Source organism: Eurosta solidaginis, chromosome 2 (genome assembly GCF_040869045.1).
Source record: "Eurosta solidaginis isolate ZX-2024a chromosome 2, ASM4086904v1, whole genome shotgun sequence".
NCBI lineage: Eukaryota > Metazoa > Arthropoda > Insecta > Diptera > Tephritidae > Eurosta > Eurosta solidaginis.
In genome coordinates this window covers 259173515-259194687 of record NC_090320.1, presented here as the reverse complement: position 1 = coordinate 259194687, position 21173 = coordinate 259173515, and the positions used below count along the sequence as shown (strand labels likewise).

The 21173-nt window shown below is 35.4% G+C and overlaps 1 protein-coding gene across 16 annotated transcripts in view; it reads left to right on the top strand.

Annotated features, from left to right (window-relative positions):
• The window catches only part of LOC137240851 (uncharacterized), a 458238-nt gene that overhangs the window by 408127 nt on the left and 28938 nt on the right, over positions 1-21173 (top strand). For 14 of the 16 annotated variants that reach the window (XM_067767734.1, XM_067767735.1, XM_067767727.1 and 11 more), the window contains 4 exons: positions 3580-3862; positions 5729-5775; positions 10510-11139; positions 14979-18386. In XM_067767734.1, the coding sequence (XP_067623835.1) occupies positions 3580-3862; positions 5729-5775; positions 10510-11139; positions 14979-18386 (4368 nt within the window). The remainder of the gene's footprint in view (positions 1-3579; positions 3863-5728; positions 5776-10509; positions 11140-14978; positions 18387-21173) is intronic. The other 2 variants (XM_067767738.1, XM_067767737.1) reach the window with 2 other exon arrangements.

Below are 21173 nucleotides of genomic sequence, written 5' to 3'. Positions count from 1 at the left end.
AATCGTCTCTTGTGTTGCAATTTGTATAGATTTTGGCTTAAAAGAGCGCCAGACCTAATTGAAAAAAAACTCCTGAAAATAAAGGGGAGGGTTGTGGATGTGGATAGTCTTTTGTCTGATATGAATACGCACTGGTACCAGCATGATGGAAACGATTTGACCGCCCCTTACGACAGGCGGCCCCTTCACCACTTGAGATTGTTCCTATTCGCTGCCAGCAAAGCTATACATATAGTAGATCTCAATGTTTGCTTAAACGGCTGGCAATTCTGGCTATCTTGCATAAACCGCACCCAAGATATTAACTGCGCTCATGATATCGGTAGTAGTAGACCGGAGAATTTTAAACCAGTCACCTAAAGCTCTTTGGATTGCCAGCATTTGATTTCACTTTTTTTCTAACTAAACATCTCTTTTTCCTTTTACGTCAAAATAAGATTTAGGATTATCGCCATGCGTTATTTCCTCACACAATTTGTCTATATATGCAACGACTGCATGTAGTCAAAGATTGCGCTCAGAGAGCAACGGTACCAGGCCGAGTGAAGCAGTTCATCAAATGTCTGTTTCATGAGCTCCTTTTGTGATGGTATGCTCTTATCGTAGTTGCCACAATATGATAATCGAACAAGACACTGGAGTTATGTAGGCTGTCGTTCACGATGTGAGCGATTTCGAATTCGAATTCAGTGCCCTGAAATAGTGGCCGTGATTCTGTATATTTCCTTCCTAGACCTATTTAGTGGGTCATCGGTTCTTTTCTGGTTGTAGTCTGGCCATATTAATTTGGTGATTCTACAGGTGTCCGTAGAGTACCAATCGCGGATTGCTATTTTCCTTAGATAGGTGAGAATGTCTCTTTCAACTGATATGAGTGGTCAATGCACCGCGACTGCTTCCGTGATGTCTAACGATGCTCCTTCTTTTGCTATTTCATCCGCTTTTTCGTTGTCGTCAATGTTCCTGTGGCCGGGTACCCAGCAGAGAGTGACAGCTGCCTGGTTGGCTGCTTCACGTAGCACCCTCTTACATCGACGGCTTTAGAGGCTGTGTACGGTGATTATAGCGCTTTGAGTGCCGCTTGGCTGTCGGAGTATATAACTACCTCACCGTCTATCCGGTTCTGCAAAAGGAAGATGCAGGCCCTCTCTATTCCTTGCAGCTCTGCTTGGAAGATGCTGAATGTGTTTGGAAGACGGATGGGGATTGCGCCTTTTAAATGGTTCGAGTAGACACCTGCACCTACGCCGCAGTCCATTTTGAACCCGTCGGTGTTGATTGAGGTGGCCTCCTCCCTGCCAACTCTGTCGTCCACCCAATCCGTTCTAGAGGGTATCTGCACCTTGTAATTTCTGTCGAAAATCAGTGTTTTTGAGAGGTAATCTGTTGTCGAATTACATTTAAGTTAATCAAGTAAGAAGATGATTCGGTACCTTACGGTTTTTGATGCGCATAGTCCTTTTGCATCACAGTTTGAATCTCTACCTTTAAAAAAAATTGTATCATTAGATCCTTTCCTCCGTCTGTAACACTATGGATTCATTCAGTCTATATGGGGTCTTTATTGACAGACCATTTGAACCTAACCTAACCCCTTGCTCCGTTTAAACTACTCATAGATTTAATTTATTTCAGCGCTGAGCGTAACTAATATTTCGAGATTCAAGCTTTTCAGTGCTCCATTAAGGGAACATCAAACCATCGAAATTTGACCCACCTTAATGCACTTATGGGTGGCATAAGAGTGCCACTGTTGCGTGTAAATAAAGTTGCTTATTGGGTGTTTGTAAGTCACCACAGAAACTTGAGGGAACTTATCTGTAACGTAAAAAGCCTAAGAGGTCTTCTGCGTACCAAGGAAAAGAATGTCCCAAGAGGGGCGTTCGAAGCAAACACGCAAACACTCAAACAACACTCAACTGAATGTACATAAATTTTGTAAATAACTGTTTGTACAGAAATAACTGATTATATTACATTTACGTGTTACGTTACATACATGTTTAATTTTTTTTATACTTACTTATGGACTTATGTAGCCTACATATGTAGGTGATTATGGACTTTTTTGGGATCACGTCGTGAAAAAAGTGTATACTTATGTATGCACTTAAGTACTTATGCACTTTTTAACTTAGGTACCAAGGAACATTGATACTTAGGTATTTATGGAATTATATTTATAAGTATTTCAAAATATTTTTAAGTACTTATATATGAAGGTACTTGTATACTTATGTACTTAAGTATCCATATATTTAAGTACATAAGTACTTATTTGCTTACTTAAGTACCCAAATTCTTAAGAAGCTATGATCTTACGTGCTTATATTCTCATGTAAGTTTGTAACTAAGTGCGTAAGTACTTTCTTGAATACTTTTCTACTTAAGTACTTATATTCTGAACGTTTTTACATAATTTACATAACAAATTATTACTATATTTCACTAACAACAAAATGTACATATAAACGATTCCAAAACAAAAACGAAGCAAAAGGGTTAACGTAAGAATAAAACTTAACGGTTCAACGTGACTAAATATAATGGACCTACCAAATTGACCGACTCCTTGTTCACCTCACTGCATGTATTAAATTTTTATGCTCTTTACTCTAAATATTTAACTCGGCCTGTACTATATGCTCTTTCTTTGCATGAACTTTTCCTCTCGCACTCTCTATCTTACTCATTTTCTCTCTATTAAGTTATTTAACTTATTTTATCACTTATTCACTCACTGTGCAGCTCTCCAGTAGAAATTTTACAGTTATTCACAAAAATAATCTAATTGTTTTTGTTTTCATATTCTCTTTTGTAAATATTTGCATATTTAAAATTAAAAAAATAAAAATAAAAAAATTAAACATTAAACATTTTCATAAACATTAACTTATATACTTACACAACAACAACTAAATTTATTTTAAAAATTAATTGGTATTTGTATATACAATAATTAAATTAAAAAAAAAAAAAAAAATTTTAAATGCTAATTCATAAATCCATCACATTGGAAAAACAACAAAAACACCAACCTAAAAATAAAAATTTAAAAAACTCATGGTGTACAACACCAACAACACAAAAACAAACAATTCATAACACTCAACACAACAGACCCGATTCATCATCTCAATCATCACCATTTTCACCACCACAATCCGCACTGCCGGCTAGTCATTATTTACAAGAACAACAAACACCACAACAACGTCAACCGACAGCCGTGCTTGTGGAGGTGCCAGTACCACAAACAATACCAAATCGCAATTACTATAACACAACGGCATTATTAAATCATCCGGTATATGAGTCACAATCATCACAAGCAAACATACAACAACAACAACAGCATCATCAATTGCAACAGCAACAGCCACAGGCTGAACCGCAACAACATCAAATTGTGTTGCAACATCAGGTACAACAACAACAACCGTTGGTACAACAGCAAGACCTACCGCTACAGCAACAGCAACAACAACAAGCACCGCAACAACAACAACAAAGCAATTCGGAGCCAAGCTCCTATGAACAATATTATTCTATTTATGATGATGATCTTGATTTGTATAGGGATATTGAATATCAACAACAACAACCACCGCCACAACAACAGGAGCAACCACAACAACAACAGCGGCCACAACAACAATATAAACCAGCACAACAACAACCGGCACGTCAACAACCACAATCGACTTATAGGCCTTTGGAAATTTTAACAACACCAGCACCGCTACGAGAGACTTATAAACCACAACAACAAGAGAAGCCGACATATAACAACAACAATAATAATCAGCAACATTCATTAATTTATAATACAGAAGATTATGATGATGATCTAATTGCACAGGTAAGTGAGTAATATGCATTTTGTATGAAATTTTCTTTATCTTAGAATTGAGTAGAAAAGGGGTGGCTAATACTGTATTCCCACTTGGCCTCGAACCTTGGCGCCGGCGCAGTGTAAAGCGCTTGGGCAGTGTACCCAGAGATTTTTAACGACATTCGTTTTACTTTCGCCCTTACTGAGTTCACTTGGTAAGATTTTTATTGTGGCTCTATGAAGTGTCTGACGGGCCGCTACCCTTTATTACGAAACTCCTGCCGTATTCACTATTTTAAATAAATTTCTAGAGGGCTTTAATCCTTCAATTCATATCCGCCAACATATGTGTGGGTTAGGTTAGGTTAACCCTCACTTTTTTACTCGGAGACATTTCCGAGCCGTGAAACGCTTATTTCTTTTGATGAACTTAATGAGGAGCAAAATATCCACCTTTTCACCCTCGGCCAGATTGTCCCTCTTGATGTGCTGATATACGCAATCGTCATAGCATCGGCGCAATAGTGCAATGATCTTTTTACTCAGAAACATTTCTCAGCCGTTGACCGCTAATTTCCTTTGATGCACTTCATTAGGCGCAAAAGATCCACCTTTTCACGCTCTGCCAGACTGTCCCTCTTGATATGCTGATGTGCGCAATCGTCACAGCATCGGTGCAATAGCGCAATGACATTTGATGACACCCGTAAGTACTCTCACTGGAAATTTGTTTAACTTGAGAAGAAAGCTATCAACTTTCGTATCCCAACATGGCCATGTGGACCTCGCAATTTTGCCGGTTGGTCAATGGCAGATACCCCGTGGTAGATACCCCAGCGGTGGTCGCTCGAAGCTGTCCACCTCGCTTATGTTCATTTCGGAACCTTTTCTTACCGTACAATCTACAATTAATTAAATAAATAAAAAAAATAAATGTAAGGCACGATAACCTCCGAAGAGATCTAAGGCCGAACTTCTCTTCCAATTTGCGTCGTGCTCCTCTTGATTTTCCCTACAAATTGGCCGGACGGGACCTACATGATTTTATGCCGACTCCGAATGACATCTGCAAGGCAGATGAGTTTTCACTGAGAGCTTTTCATGGCAGAAATACACCCGGAGCGCTTGCCAAACACTGCCGAGGGGCGACCCCGCTTAGAAAAATTTTCTTCTAATTGAAAAACCTTATTTCTAAAAATTTTTGATGTTGCTTTGCCTACAATTAATTAATTCCCTTCAATATCGCCGTACCTAGGGATCTAGCAAAGAGATATACTAAAAGGTCTTTGGGAAGGCAGCGAGACTCGACACTTCTGCATGATATCCGACTTTAAGCCTTTAAGGTCCACCAAAGATCACTGCAATGGTATCTGAAATAGAACTGTTTTCGAGCAGTCTGGCTGCTTTTTCCACGGCATAATCCTCCGCCTGGAAACTACTGCATATCGACAAGTCGTTACGACTGATTTACCTATTGATGATTTGAGTATAGTTTAGCTCCCTTTTGCGGCCAATCCTTTCACCAATACTTTTAGAGGCATCAAATGAAAAATATTTAAGCCTTCCTGATATGCATTGCTTACTAGCTCTGATATTACCAACTATGCCAGCCTTTGAACCTTCACAAACTCTCTGTTCACAAAAGCTCCATACATTAATATCGGTCGAATGCGCCGAATCTTTCTTGGATGACAGCAAGTACTGCGAATTGTCCTCATTTAACGCCCTCGTTCTCTGCCCTAGGAATCGAAATCGATTTTAGATTCATTGTGTCTCAAGCAAATTTGTGCAGAATGGTCGGCAGAGTATTTTCTGAAGAGATGATTTTTTGTGAAAAATTTATTTTTATTTTACCCTTACCAACAACAAAAACTAATAAATCTCTTTCAACAGATCGAACAAGATAATGTGTATGATCAACCGACACGCCCACCAGCGCGGTAAGTACAACACTGCTTTCTTTGCACCAATCGTACACATCAAACAAAACCAACAACAACAAATAACCTAAGGAATAGCATATTTCAAACATTTTGTTTCCTAACACTAAAAATTCATTCATCATACATACATACATACATATCACATATTCTAACAAATTAACCCAAATAAGTACATAACCAGAGAGCTGCCTGTCATACCAAACCATCCAAACAAACATATAATCATACAAAAATGTGCTAAAATCATATGTGACATTTTATATGTTTAAATGTATGTGTTTGACCACCGTTACCACGAAAAAAAAGTTCAAAAAACAAATGGAAAAGCATGTCTGCTTATTTAAAAAAAAATGTTATTATTATTCTTAAAGCATGCAACCATTGAGGTAGTGCCCCTTCTCCTATACAGATAAAGCATAGATATTATACGCAACCCTACTAAAGGTACGGCCGTGCGAAATACTCATACATATATAAGTTTATATACATAAGTCTCTAACTCATTATATATCGATTATATCCCCAAAAACCAGCACACGCATACGCCAGCACACGCTCATTCTCATAAACGCATACACACAAAAGCATAAGCAATATACAGTTGCTCATGGTTGAGATGGGACAGCGCATTTTCGATAATTTTTTTTTTTTTTGTATAAAAGTTTCTTTAAATTTTTTTCGCTCCACAACAGATATTTAAAATGTATTCCTAATTTTTATATACAAAAAATTTTAACTTGAAAAAAATATAGATAAATTGAATATTTATTCACCAACTTAAAAGAAATATATACTATTGTATAAATATCTATAAAACATAAAAAAATTAAAACTTCTTATTTTTTCACTAAGAGAGTTTCAATTTAAAGCGAGAAAGAGTATCGAAATTGAAAATAAAACTTAAAATTTGTAAAGTTGATCGTTTTTAGGAAAAATCAAAAGATGTAATAATGATGCAAAACTAAGTTTTCGAATTTGTTGCCCAATTATACTAGGAAAATATTAACAGTAGGTTGAAAAATATTTAAAAAATAAATAAAATTTCCAAATCCCCCTTTTTTTGCTGTTTTCTTCATTTTACTTCATTTTCGACGGTACAAAAAAATTCGGGACGAACAGTGCTTTTAAATTCAAATGGTTATAAATTTTTCTAACATTATTGAAAATTTCGAAAATAAAAAAGCTTTGAAGAAACGGACTGAAATCAATATTTGATATTTTTTTGTTAATTAATTTATGTTAATTGTTAATTTCGTATTTTATTTTTTTAATTCATTGGGTGGTTAACGAACATATATATGTATATAGAATTTTCTTGGAAAGTATTAAAAATTTTAAAAATTTATTTTGTCAAGTTTCATTTTTAAATTAAAAATTTGCAGAAATTTTAGTTTTATAAAAATTTTATTAAAATTGTTAAAACAAATCTAAATTTTTTGATAAAAAACCTTCAAATATTTAAACTTTTTTCATTTTCATTATGTTTTGGCAAGTTCGGAAGTCAGCCAAACAATTTTTCATTATTTATTTTTTATTTATTTTATTCAACATAAACAACTACAGCTTTCATCAAATTCTTAATGAATGTTGATTAAATTAATTTAAATTCCAATAAAGATTTTAAAAACTATTTCAAAATTTTAAATATATGTTGCACTGTTTAAGAAATTTTGAACTTTAATTTTTTAATTTATGAAAGCTGAAAAAATCCGGTTTAAAATTTTTAAAATGTGTATTTGAGTACAGTTTTTTAGTCACCTCGAAAATTATTATATTTTGTAGAAATTAATTAAAATTTTAAAAAATGTATAGATTCCAAGTTCAAGTTTTTACAAGTTTTCTTAAAATTGTTTTATTCAAATATATATATATATATCAATTGTATATTTATTTATCAAAAAAAAAAAAATTTTTAGAAAACATAAAACCATCCAGCTTGAAGTTATATGAAATCCAAAACAAAAAACAACTTTAATCAAATTTTCGTTAGGTTTTTTGAACAAACCTAATATTAATTTTTAAATATACATTCTTTTAGAATTTAAAATTTGTTCGTCATTTTGTTTCAAAATTTCAAAAGTTATCAAAATATAAAAATTAATTTATTAAAATAATTGTATACTAGAGCTAAAAAAAATTGATAATTGGAAATATTTCCAACTAATGATTTTCTTAAATTTTGTTTAAAACTAAAAAGTGAAATTATTTTTTTGTGTCTTATGGAGCTTTTCGGCCGTTGGTTTTAAAGCAAAAAAACAAAGTTTTTTCTTTTTTCTTCTACATGTTTCGGTGCTAATTTGCACCTTCCTCAGGAAAAAAACATAAAATAATTTATAAACATATCATCGACAAAGTATATAGCATTTTCTACTAAACACTTACACTAATTGCATTTTACAATTTTTCCACTTAACACATATTAATTAACTGAACAATTTATTTTATTTATTTTCCCTGATCGCCGTGGCGTAAGCACAACTAATATTGTCCACATCGTCCTTAAAATTTACAGCTTTTGTTATTCTTTGCTGTGTTCGAAGGCCTTCCATTGTCAGTCTTGTTTTCTCTCTTTCTTCTACATCTAAAATTTTTACATTTTTTAAATCAGCTGAGTGTTGTTTATTTGTTAAGTGTTGAGAAAGCGCAGTTGAGTTTTTTCCATTTCGAAAAATTACAACGAACAAGAAAAGACAATATACAGGAGAGTTACATACATACCAGGCTTAACGAACAACAAAACATTGAACAAAATAATGGACAAGAACAATACATGCTTTGCCTACAAGCCACACGCAACACTTAATAAAATATTTACAAGGACAAAAGAGAAAGTAGAGAAGGAACAACAACACAACGTCATATACGAAATAAAATGCAATGGGAATGTTGAAGAAAAGTGCAACCAAATATATATTGGCACAACAAAGAAAGCTTTGGATATCAGAATCACCGAGCACAGAGCAGATACCAAAAATGGAAAAAACTCAACTGCGCTTTCTCAACACTTAACAAATAAACAACACTCAGCTGATTTTGAAAATATAAAAATTTTAGATGTAGAAAAAAGAGAAGAAACAAGACTGACACTGGAAGGCCTTCGAGTACAGCAAAGAATAAAAAAAGCTGTAAATTTTAAGGACGATGTGGACAATATTAGTTGTGCTTACGCCACGCCGATCAAGGAAAATAAATTAAATAAATAGTTCAGTAAATTAATATGTTTTAAGTGGAAAAATTTTAAAATACAATTAATGTAAGTGTTTAGTAGAAAATGCTATATACTTTGTTGATGTTATTTATATAAATTATTTTATGTTTTTTGTCCAATAAACAAACTTCCTGAGGAAGGTGCAAAATAGCACCGAAACATGTAGAAGAAAAAAGAAACAACTTTGTTTTTTTGCTTTAAAACTAACGGCCGAAAAGCTCCATAAGACACAAAAGGGAACAAATTATTGGCCCAATAATCAAAAACAGAAATTATTTTTTATTAAAAAGTGTTAAGATACTTATCAAAATTATTTAACTTCTAAATTCTTTTTTTATATTTATTTCTTCATTTTGCGTGCATTAAACTTTCAGAAAACGAAACAAATTTTAAGAAACTTCAAAAGCAAATTTGATCAAATTATGGTTTTACAACACAATTTTTAAGTTCAAGAAATTTTTGAAAATTTAAAAAATGTAAAGCATAAAATTATGAAGTTAAATAGTTTTTTGTTCATAAAAATTTTTCGATAATTATCAAGATGATTAATTTTTAAAATTGATTATTTTTTACATTTCAAATAAATCACACTTTTAGAAAATAAATCAAATTTAAAAAACAATTAAAAGCAGAATTTTTAAATTAAAATTTTCAAACAAAAACAAATTTTAAACTTTACAAAATGCCAAATTTTTTGTATTTGCATAAATAGTTTTTTGTTCATAAAAATTTTTCGATAATTATCAAGATGCTTAATCTTTAAAATTAATTATTTTTTAAATTTCAAATAAATCACACTTTTAGAAAATGAATCAAATTTTAAAAAAATTTTTTGTATCAAAAGCTATAAAATTACTTTTAAATTTTTAAAATAATGTTTTTAAAATTTTGTTTTTAATTTTTGATTCCTACATATTTTGAAAGTCAGCAAATACTTTAGAAAACATTGAACAGTTAACTTCAAATTTTACTTAAGTTTTTGATAATAATTGTGTAAAACTTTTTTTTAAACTAAGGTACTAAAAATTTTTAGAATTTAAAAGTTAAAAATAAAAAATAAATATATAAAAATAATGTCCGTAACAAAATGACTATTTGAGCAGATTTATTAAACAAAATAAACTAAAACGAAAAAGTGAAAATAAATTTGTTTCTAATATTTATAGGGATAAACAATTTCTCAAAAACACAAAAGTTAAAAATTTTTCGAAATTTCATAAACATTAAGTAAATTTTTTAATGTTGATATTTTTTCAATTTTTTTTTAATCGAACTATGGTATCCTACCAACAATTTAAAAAGGAAATTATGACACTTTTTGCAACAAACTTTACAGTTATGAATTTTGTAAGACCTTTAAAAATTTGCAACATAAGCTGTTGTATTTCAACTATGAAAAACTGCTCATTTTTGTCTTATGTGAACAACAAAATTTTGTCATTTATAATTTTTTAAAATTTTTACTTTCAAAATTCCAAAATATTTACTCCACACGCCCCACACACGCACTTCCAAACGAATAGCTCCCGCGTAAACATTGAAACACTACCACGACCAACAACCACCACAACAATACGTCCCATACGTCATCCGATTAGAGACACTCATAGTCTTAACAAAGATGCAACCATATACGAATCAACTTACGACAACAATGCCGAAGTGTACGACGATGATGTTGATGTGCCTTCGTATGCGTTCGATGAAAACGAACGCGATATCGATGCTTTTTTATTTGATCAGAAGCCCCCAACAACACGTTTTACTACCTATGCACCCAAATTGATACCAACACAAGAATCAGATGAATATAATATAATTAGTGCGACACGTTTCGATCAAGAACTTGAAAATCTTTTTAAGACGACAACAAAAAATGTTGTTGACCAACCAGCAACCACTCGTGTTGTCACAGCAGCAACACGAAATGGTGGTAATACGTATACACCAACAACTATAGCACAACGTTATCCAACAACGGCGGCAGCGACAACACCAAGAACAACAACGAGTACGACGGCGGTAACCACCACCACAACAACACCTGCGCCAAGAACAACAGCACGTACAACATCAACGAGAATAGCAACACAGAAGAGTACAACACAAATTGTGCATACAACACAACCAGCAACATCAACAAAATCGATAAGGTAGCTATAGTTTATGTTGCACTCATCCGTTAATCTGCGTTTATCGTGGTACATACTTACGTATATCGTACTCGTCGCTCTGCTCTCATTCATCCATGCTAAGCGTACTTTCATTCCGGTAAATGCATAGAAAATCATTATGCAACTTCGTTTTATCATTTCGTGTTAAGTAATATGTGAATACTTCCATACATAAATACTTATTTGGCTTTTGTTCAAGTATATTAATTGGATTATTAAACACCGCACACGATCATACTCATGACTCTTTCACAAACATGCATTTATACTTCAAATACAAATTACTTACACGGATACATACTCTTTTCACATAGCCATATGATTACCTGGTCATTCATTAAATTCATGTTCGTATCACTCTTATTTGTATATTCACAGTTCGCTCAAAATAAAGCGACGAGTATGCTGATATACGTATCTTCTCATCCTGCGTTTCTCAAAGCTTTATTTAAGTGTATACAGCGCCCTTTTCCATATTTTACCGAGTAGACATTGTTTTTGCAAAGACTTACACTTACATGTCGCCGATTGAGGCAGAAATAGCTTTAAATGCGATGCAACTCCGGAGATAGCACATCCCTCCTGCCATCGATTTATCTATAACTGACGACCGGGGTACTCCACGTCACACTCCTTTTGTCTTTTTAAGACTAAGTACATCTTCCTCAGTAGCCAAATTCCTTTTTCGTACGTCGTTATACCTTCATATAACATAACCTAGCCAGAGAAAAAACTGGGCTTTATTGATTGCACCATGTTCATATATGTTTAAGTCTTGTTTGGCTAATCTTCAAATTTTCCAACGTCCGTTTCAAGAGGACGGCCATAAATTTCCTGGATAATGTATTGGAACGAATTTCAGGGAAATTCCGCTTATTTGCAACCTTCTAATAACGTTCGTATCGCTAAACTGTTGAATAAATAACTCCAATATTCAATAATGCAAAATGGTCTTTAATAGAGTACTACACAATAACACTTATTCTTCGCAACCAATAGCGTGCTTAAATCAAACTGATTACTGCTTTAACTCCTTTTATACTCTGTGATGTCTCGTTCGCATACTTCTAGGCGTTTCTTCTTCTAGAATTTACTACTTGTTTACCAGCTATAAACTACAGATGCACGTTTATACCTTCTCATATGCGCGTGTATATGTGAGTGATACTTCTACCGATGATTGCATACTTTTCTGAGTATCTCAGATATATGCATGTGTTTGTGCATATCTCTCTGCTTCTTGTATGTACATATGTGTAGACATAATGATTGATTTGTTTATGTAGATACAAGTGACTGCTTAGTATCGGCTTAGAGATAATAGTATGCCTTAGTGTTGCTAATATTCGTCAGAGTATCATTCGATTACTCCTAAGGTGTCGTGCTTTATTCTTGCAACCCCATCCAATACAACAGAACAGATTTAATAACTTAAAAAGCTTGTTCTTTATTCGTCAAGACGGGATAGTACTTCTCAAATGCTTACTCAGTTCTGAGTACCAGATTAAATTGATATCAGGTTTGTTGTTGTCGTCGGAGAAGATAGGCGAAGTTTTTCAATATTGCGTACTTATGTATATCTGTCGAGAGTGATGTGATATGTCAAGATCATTATGCGCCAACTCCTTCTTTCTCTTTCTTTCTCACTGGCGGTTTCCGAATTGCTTGAAGAATTCCGTTCTTGTCTTGAGGAAGCTGTCTTCTCCAAGATCATTCCTTACAGTTTTCTTTGCTATATATCTATGAATCCTTAATTGTCTGCAGCGACAATACGTTTTGATTGAGAAACCTGCCCTTACTACTGTCATCGCATCAACGATTTGGTTTCGTGTGCTTCTATCAGAAAACCGCCAAGTACGTTGGTATAGCTTCTAAAGCTGAAACCTGCTGATGATCACATTGCGAGCCGTGGCGATTTCGGCGAACTTTAGCCCATGGCGAGGCATTTCATTATCGAGGCTGAATTCTTTACTATAGAAGCAATAACCTTCATTGCTTCCTTGCTTCCTTGCTTACCCTGGCGCGGTGTTATGGTGGGGCAGCGATCTATGTCAGCGCTTCCAGGCAAACTGTATGTTGAAAGCCTCACTGTAAACTGGATTGAAGCAACTTCTCTCTCCCACCACAACCACAGTAAGGTTGTATTTTTTTCATGTCTTGCCAGGTGAATCGCATTTCCTGTAGAGCAGTTACATTACAGGTGCATGATAATAGAGATTTCTAGGATTACCATGTTCGAAAGGAGTGTTATCATATCAGCCGCACCACTTGCTCGGCAATTGCTGCAAAGGTCTCTGGAAAAGTGTCCCGGCGGCGTCCCACCAGCCCATATACAAAATACATATTGTAACGAATTTTGGAGATTTCTGATATTTATACAACTCCTGTTAATGTTCGAATCGCTGAACTGTCGAATAAATAACTCCAATATTCAGTATTGCAAACTGATCTTTATTTAGATTTCTTTGGGAGTACTTCACAATTATACTACACTTCACAACTAATTGCGTGTTTAAATCAAACTGATTCCTCATTCCTCAGCTTGCGCTGTTTTTATACCCTATGCTGCCTCGTCAGCATATTTCTCCTAAGGTCTAGAAGTTTCACCTTCTAGAACTGTTGTATCTCCTGCTTTGATTTTTTAATTATATGCGAGTGTATGTGTGAGTAACAACTCCTAGCTGATGACTACATATGTGCATATGAGATAATGTCTTCGCTTTAAGCGAAATGTTCTTTGTCGCCTTCTATGTATGTGTGTAAATGATGACTGATGTGTTCATGTACACAAGTGTGGCTTGCTTAAATGTTTTTGTTGTTTTGATTATTTACGAACAGCATAGTGATGCTAATATTCGCCACAATATGTTCTGGCAGACTCTTTGCTTGAGTATTTGTCTGCTACTATCATAGCTGCTATTTGCTATACAGCTTGGATGTTTGACAGCTTTCTTTTTCTATCCATTGGTCCTCCGATGTTTTTTAAAAGCCTGCTTGTCAACAATACCTGTTTAGATGCCTCTCTTTCGTACGTGTCATGATGTTATTGAGTCTTTTATTTGCTTCGTCTGTGTTGAGGTTTGTATTCGGTGTTTCCTAGTTGCATATATTGAAGCTTTGTTTCCTTCCTCTCTCTCTACCTAGTCTAACGTTAAATGCATGATTAAAGGGTTTTGAATGAGAAACCTCTTTTTCATCTGTATTTTCTTTTTCTAAAGGTTTGCATGAAATACCTGTCACATTCAAGAAGCTTGACAAAGTTTAATAACAAAATCTTTTTCAGAAAAAAAATATCATAATAAAAGTTTTGATAATTTTAATAATTTTTTTTTTAATTTTTTTTTTTTTATTTTATTTCTTCTTTGTTTTGAATATATTTTTTTATAAATTTTTTGTTACAACACAAACTTACTACAATCTAAGGTGTTTTAAAAAAAAACCCCACAGCTTATCAAAAATCTCACAAATATTCCACAGTTCATCATCACAATTACCCATCTACATACATCGAAGTAGATTTTGAAAATATTTCCTTTAGCGATATCTTGCACCATTTTCAATATTTTAGTATTTTCATTGCCCACAAAAACAAAAATTTTATATTTTACAAGAAAAATAACTCGAAGCTCTTACTCAGTATAAAATAGTTGAACTCAACTCAAACAATAACAACAACAAAAAAAAAACAACTGACTTTCGAACCAATATAACTCCTTTACTACACCTAAGTACACCCATCATAACCTGTCAAAAATTAGTGAAAAATCTCAAGCTACAACAACACTAACCATAATCGCAAATATGGATTTCTCCAACAGATCTAAAACGCATGCAAACCACCAAAAATATCAAAAGAACCAACAACGTCCAAAACCAAACCCAACACCACAACCTAAACAATCAAACGTGAATAACAAAAATACACCATCTGTTACACACACACAACTCCCCACAACCACCACTACTCAACACCACTCCCAATCGTATCCTAATTCAAAATACGACGATTCTGAAGAGACATTTGTAACGGTTGTCGCCAAACCACACATACACAAAACAAATGAACAGAAGAGAGAAAAACTCTCAAATATCCCAGAAACACGAAATACACCAGACACATCAAGTTCAGCAAACTCACCAAATACACCAAACACACAAAACTCTCCATCAAAGTCTCAACAAGCGCAATCTACGTTTTATAGTTTTCGTACAGCAGACGCTATTGAAACGATTTCGGACGCTAGCCAAAATGTACGCATACAGACTGCTGAACCTTTTAGAAGTACAACAACATCTACTTTGGTGCCTAACGGCAAAACACAATTTTTCGGCGCTATTGACAATGTACCCGATTACGGGCAATTAACGCACGAGAATACAGTACGCGCAATAAGCAAATATTCGGTTAATGATAATGGCTATCGGAATAGTAAGTACGCGGAAGAATATAACGGAAAAGGGTCCAAGGGTGAAGTGAAACAAAACAAACGTTTACAAAGTTATATTGTATCCGATGTGGCACCACAAAGTTTCAAACCCGTACCTACCGCAAAATCAAGCGCACCACCAGCCGTATCCGAGTCAGAGTCTGAACCTATTCTCGAGCTTCTTGGTGGTGGTGAGAGCAGTTCAACACTGCGTTATCCAACAAATATAGTTTATGAACCGAAACCCTTCAAATATAATTTGCAGACTAGCTCAAATGGTTTTAGCTTACGAGCGCAGAATACAGAAGAAGGGCAACCAATTTATGAGCGAAAACCAAGCCCTGCGCCAGCGGAAAGTGAAACGTCAACTACACATCGAGTACCGTCTACGAGCAGTGCTTCTGTTAGTTCCGCTGTACAGCAAGTGCCATACTCTGTGGAATTTTCGGAAGAAGAAGAAATTGTGCCCACAACATACGCGCCTCCGTTGCGTAGCTCATGGCGTTTTGGGCGGCCGAGCTCAAGACCATTGCAACATTTCGTTTTAGAAACAAGTTTTGAGCAGGATGCTGCTAACGTTCATGTATCGAGCTCGGGTAGCGAACAAAGTTTGGTGGCGTCGTTGAAGGAGACGAGCAGCTCAAAGCCTACGACGATCACTTCAACTACTTCCAAAACAACAACAACAACACCGCGCATAACAACATCGCACCGTACCACAACAACTCCGCGTACAACAACAACAACACAGCGCATAACAGCGGCAGCTCCGCGCACCACAACAACAGCACGTTCGTCATCTACTTCTACTACTAGTACAACTACGACATCCACCACAGAACGAGGTCAGCTAAGTTATACACCACGCACGCTTGCCTACAGAGATAATATTATCAAAACAACAAGCAATCCCGCGCAACGTTTTGTTTCGCCCTACAAAAGTCTGGAGACAATACTGCAGGAAAAGGAAGATCGTTACACGGGCAGTACTTTACGTGGCACAGTAAAACCGCGCTACACCAATCCCACCACACCTCCGACTTTCATGCAGAGTACAAGTAAGCCAGTACGCAGCTATTTCCTTATTACCACACCCCAACGTAATCTAAGTGATGCCATATTTTCTACAGCTTCTACGGGTCTGCGTAACTTCAGTGTAAGCGACACGATATTAAACACTTTCGCACCGAGAGTAGTACCACCAGTGCCATCCACAACTACGACGACGACCACCACCAGCGCTGCAGCGCCATCAACTGAAACTACGAGTGAGAGTACTACGCCCACAACAATGTCTACAGTAATTGTTACAGCACCCATACACATTGCTCAAACCGCTGCAAATCCAAACTTGCCAAAGACGCAAGCAGACTACAGTTATGGCTCATTCAATGCGGAAACACCTCGTTCACGTGGACGGTCGCGTTTTACCGCTCCCACCGTGAATACTGCCGCCGAAGAAACAGTCACCACATATGCACCCAGAGTACGTTACCCGTCAAGCGCTAGCGCAGTTGGGTATAATTCCAAAATAAGCGCACAATCTGAGGTCTATCCGAAACGAAGAAAGTTGCAACGTGCGCGTATCATTGCGCTACAGGGGCAGCGTAATACGTTTGGCGGAGCGACATCACTGAAGCCGCGCGAGAAGTATGAGAACTACAAAGCTGAAAAACTACAGCAGCTACAACAACAGCAGTCGTCTGCTAGCAAATATGTGCAAGCGTCACAAAAGACGCTCAATCGTAAATCAATTGAAAATGAAGCGAGCGTAAATGATGGTCCGCGCGCTGAGGCTTTGGTTCGTTTCCCAATCGATGGCAAGCAGGACAACAGTATTGAATCAGTTTTGAGTGCCGCCGAATCATCGTCCACCGAACAAGGCGATGAGATTACCGATCGTCCACTGAAATTCTTATTTTCAAATAAATACAGACAACAAACCAAGGATCGAACTTTAGCCGAAAGTCTGCATAACTCAGGCTACGCCACCTCGAGCACAGGGCGCACAAAATTTGAAACCGCTTCACTGCTAGAACAGCTGCAACTCTTTCTCGCTGGTGATAGCGATGAAAGTAGCGCGCAACAATTTGTAGATGATTTTTCAGAGCGCGAGATTAATGCGGCTATGAAGGAGATTAAAAATTTGTATACGACACCGCGCGCCAAAGTTACATCTACACTACAACCGACAACCACAACATCTTCAACAACAACGACTTACAAATCACCGACTACTACTACAACGACTACATTGCGCCCAACTACTACCGCCATACCGCCCACGATGGCTTACCGCATGGCAAGCGTAACACACTCACCACCGCCAACATTGGCCACTTCCACACTGACGAACAGCCGTTCACCACTTACACCACAAAACACATACACACAGACGAAAGTCCCATCGCCTACACTCGCCAGCACATCCTCTACTTCATCCACTCCGTCCTCCTCCTTCTCCTCCTCCTCCTCCACTCTACCCTCAAACTCCTCTCACTTCTCAACTAGCAGCACGCCAACCACAAGCTCTACCGCTAAATCCTTGTTAAATCCAATGCGTGCTTCAAGAGTTAATAATGCCATCAAGTCGTCGATTGCTGCTGCCGCTTATTCTGCTTCTTCGCCCTCTACTTCTACTTCCGCTATTGCCACGCAGGCATCTTTTGCTGTGAGCTCCGCCAATTCTGCGGCCAGAGGTAACATTTTGAAGTCCAGTGCTTACTTTGCGAACACCGGTGCAGCTGCCAAATGCTCTGACACCATATCGAATGCCAAGTGCAACGAAATTCCCTCGAGGTACTTAATAAGTCACACGAAAATTAATAAACACAAATGCAAGAAAAATATTTTTTTATAAATAAATATAACCTCACTTTTTATAATATATTAGGCATCTTTAAATTAACTGGAAGAAGAAGAAAAAGCGATTTTTAAAAAAATTCGAACGTAACGAAAATTTGGGTCGTCTTGTCTAAACTGTATTTCTTATAACCATAGTTTACTGTATTTGTATGTAGTTGTTAGCTATTCACTTTGCATTTTAAAAACTCTGTGCGATGTTCATAATGAAATAGGACTCGAATGTGGTCTAGCAAATAGTAATGTGAAAAAGCGCTAGAACTTTCTAAATTCCCTCGATTAAAAGATCAAACATTTTTATTTTTTACAGTGTACTAAAACTTTTCAAAAATTTTTTTCCTGTTTTTAATTTTTTTTTTTTTTTAATAGTCTAACTCTAGACGTCATTAACCATTATTATCAAGAAAAGCTCAATATCAATGTTAATTTTTTAACCCTATATTGACAACCATATCGGTCTGTTTTGTCCCTTGAGACACCTGAACGTTATTATTTAGAATTTAGCATAAAACTTTTCGGCGCAAATTTCTTTTTTAAATTTCGAACTTTTATAAGCATAAAAAGTTTTATTTTATAGTAAGTGTCTCAGTCTCACACGGGTGGCCGGCATAGGGTTAAAACTGACTACAAAAAAATTACAACAAATTTATTTATAAATGCTATTTTACGCACAAGTTCTTTAAATATTTCACAACCTTGCAACCAAGTCAAGAATACCAGTACACTGTGAGAAACATAGGCGAAGTTTGGCTATAAGATCAATGCTCTTGCGCTTTTTCTCTTTCATAAACGCTACATCTCATTCTTCTCTTTTCAATTCGTAACATTTTGTAGCACAGTGTAGATTTTTCTATTTAAAGTTTTGTCTGTGTCTGAAATCGCAAATTTAAGAATAAACTCCTATTTTAATGTACGCTGAAAAATTATGCAGATTGAAAAAAAAAATTTTATACTTTTCACATTATGTCTAATTTCGTAAATTTCTTTTTTTTATTTTTATCGATAAGGTGGTGGTTAGTTTTTTTTTTATTTCCACTTAGTTTCTTATTTCTTTAGACACTTTTTTGTGAAATAATTTTTCTACTTAAACTTTTGTAGTACGTACTGCAGCACATTAAATACTGCGTCAATACGACATGTGCTCCTTTTTTATAATAAATTTACATATACATACCAATTTTTCAAAAACATACATAATTATGTAGTAGATATCAATTGAGAACCGAAAAGGTTTTTTGTTTGTTTAACCAAAATGCACTTATTAGTTAGCCTTTTTGCACCACTTTACCACCTAATCGAAAACATTTTATGTGCCACTTTTTACAATTCCATTACTTCAACTATTTTGAACATTTTTCGTATAACATACACTAAAAAATACAATTAAAAAGTTTTCATCTCTTATTTTAAATAAATAATAATAAGAAACAAAGAATCGTCGAAAAACGCCCTCTTTGTGAAAAAAATTCCTAAATGTATACCTTAACACGCTGTCATTTCCAAAAAAAAAAACACGGCTTGACATATGAGTGCAAATCGTTTCCCGATGGTTTTTACCACGAATAAAATGGCAAAGATGGTTAAAAGGGCAGTTCCGCGCTGATATTGCACATTCGAATAAAAAAAAACTGACGTCCCTTCAACTTCTGATCCTACAGCATGGGAAACATCTGGAAATAAAGTTGTGAAACAAATTAGCACACAATTTTAGGTTAGTTTGTGTTGCACTGCTTTATAGACGTCGAGTCACGTGATGGAACTGCATCTGGTTAATCGACATCGGCCAATTGCACATCCCGACACATTTTAGGCCACCCCAGTAATGAGCCAATACTTTTCTAACAGTCTTTGGTACGTTGAATCTAAATCCGGACAGAATTTTAAAATTTGGTCTGGTTTTCGAGATATATATACCTCAAAGTGATAAAACCACTCTTCTTACTATATTCACAACGCTTTTCCGTCACGAGTTCTGTTGTAATACAAAATTACACATAAAATGAGAGTGTAGCTATTTTCCTTGAAAATGTAGGTTACATTTTTGGAAGGCTCAGTTTGCAATTTGAACTGTATAAGGTTTGCGATACTTTCCCCTTAAAAAATTTTTTCACAGATTTGAAGCCTACTTCTAGGCACGTTTTTCACTTAATAGTTGCATGTAGACTAGGTTCAGCAAGCCATGCTTGTTCGAAGTGAAATTATATTTAGCTATAAGACAAAATATTTAAGTTGAAAGACGTTATGTCGACTATTCCATTTGCTACACAACTCCAAACCCAATAAAAAAAAGTTTGCCTGAAAGTCTGCTACCGTTGTTCAAAGTTTATTGTAAAAGGCTTTGTGAGGGAAATGAGTTCACTTTATAACGGTGTTTATTGATTTAAATCAAAATTAGCGTTCGTAGCAAAATTACGCATTGATTTTAAACGAAAAATGTAATTTCGTACGCCTATGTAAAAATATCTCGAAAACTGGAACCGAAGTGAAAAATCTGATTCCATATTCAAATTTAGCGAACCGATGATCCTTCGAAAACTATTCGACAGTTTCTGGATCTGGAGAAGAGAAGAGTATAGAAGATATCTAAATATTACCTTCCAATTTACCGCCCGTTAAGCTCCAATCACGGCCGACTTACGGTAAGGTAGGTAGGTAGGTAGCTGCGATCCAGGTCGCCCAATTAGCTAATGGAAAGCTGTTTGATGCCATTTTATACTGATATAA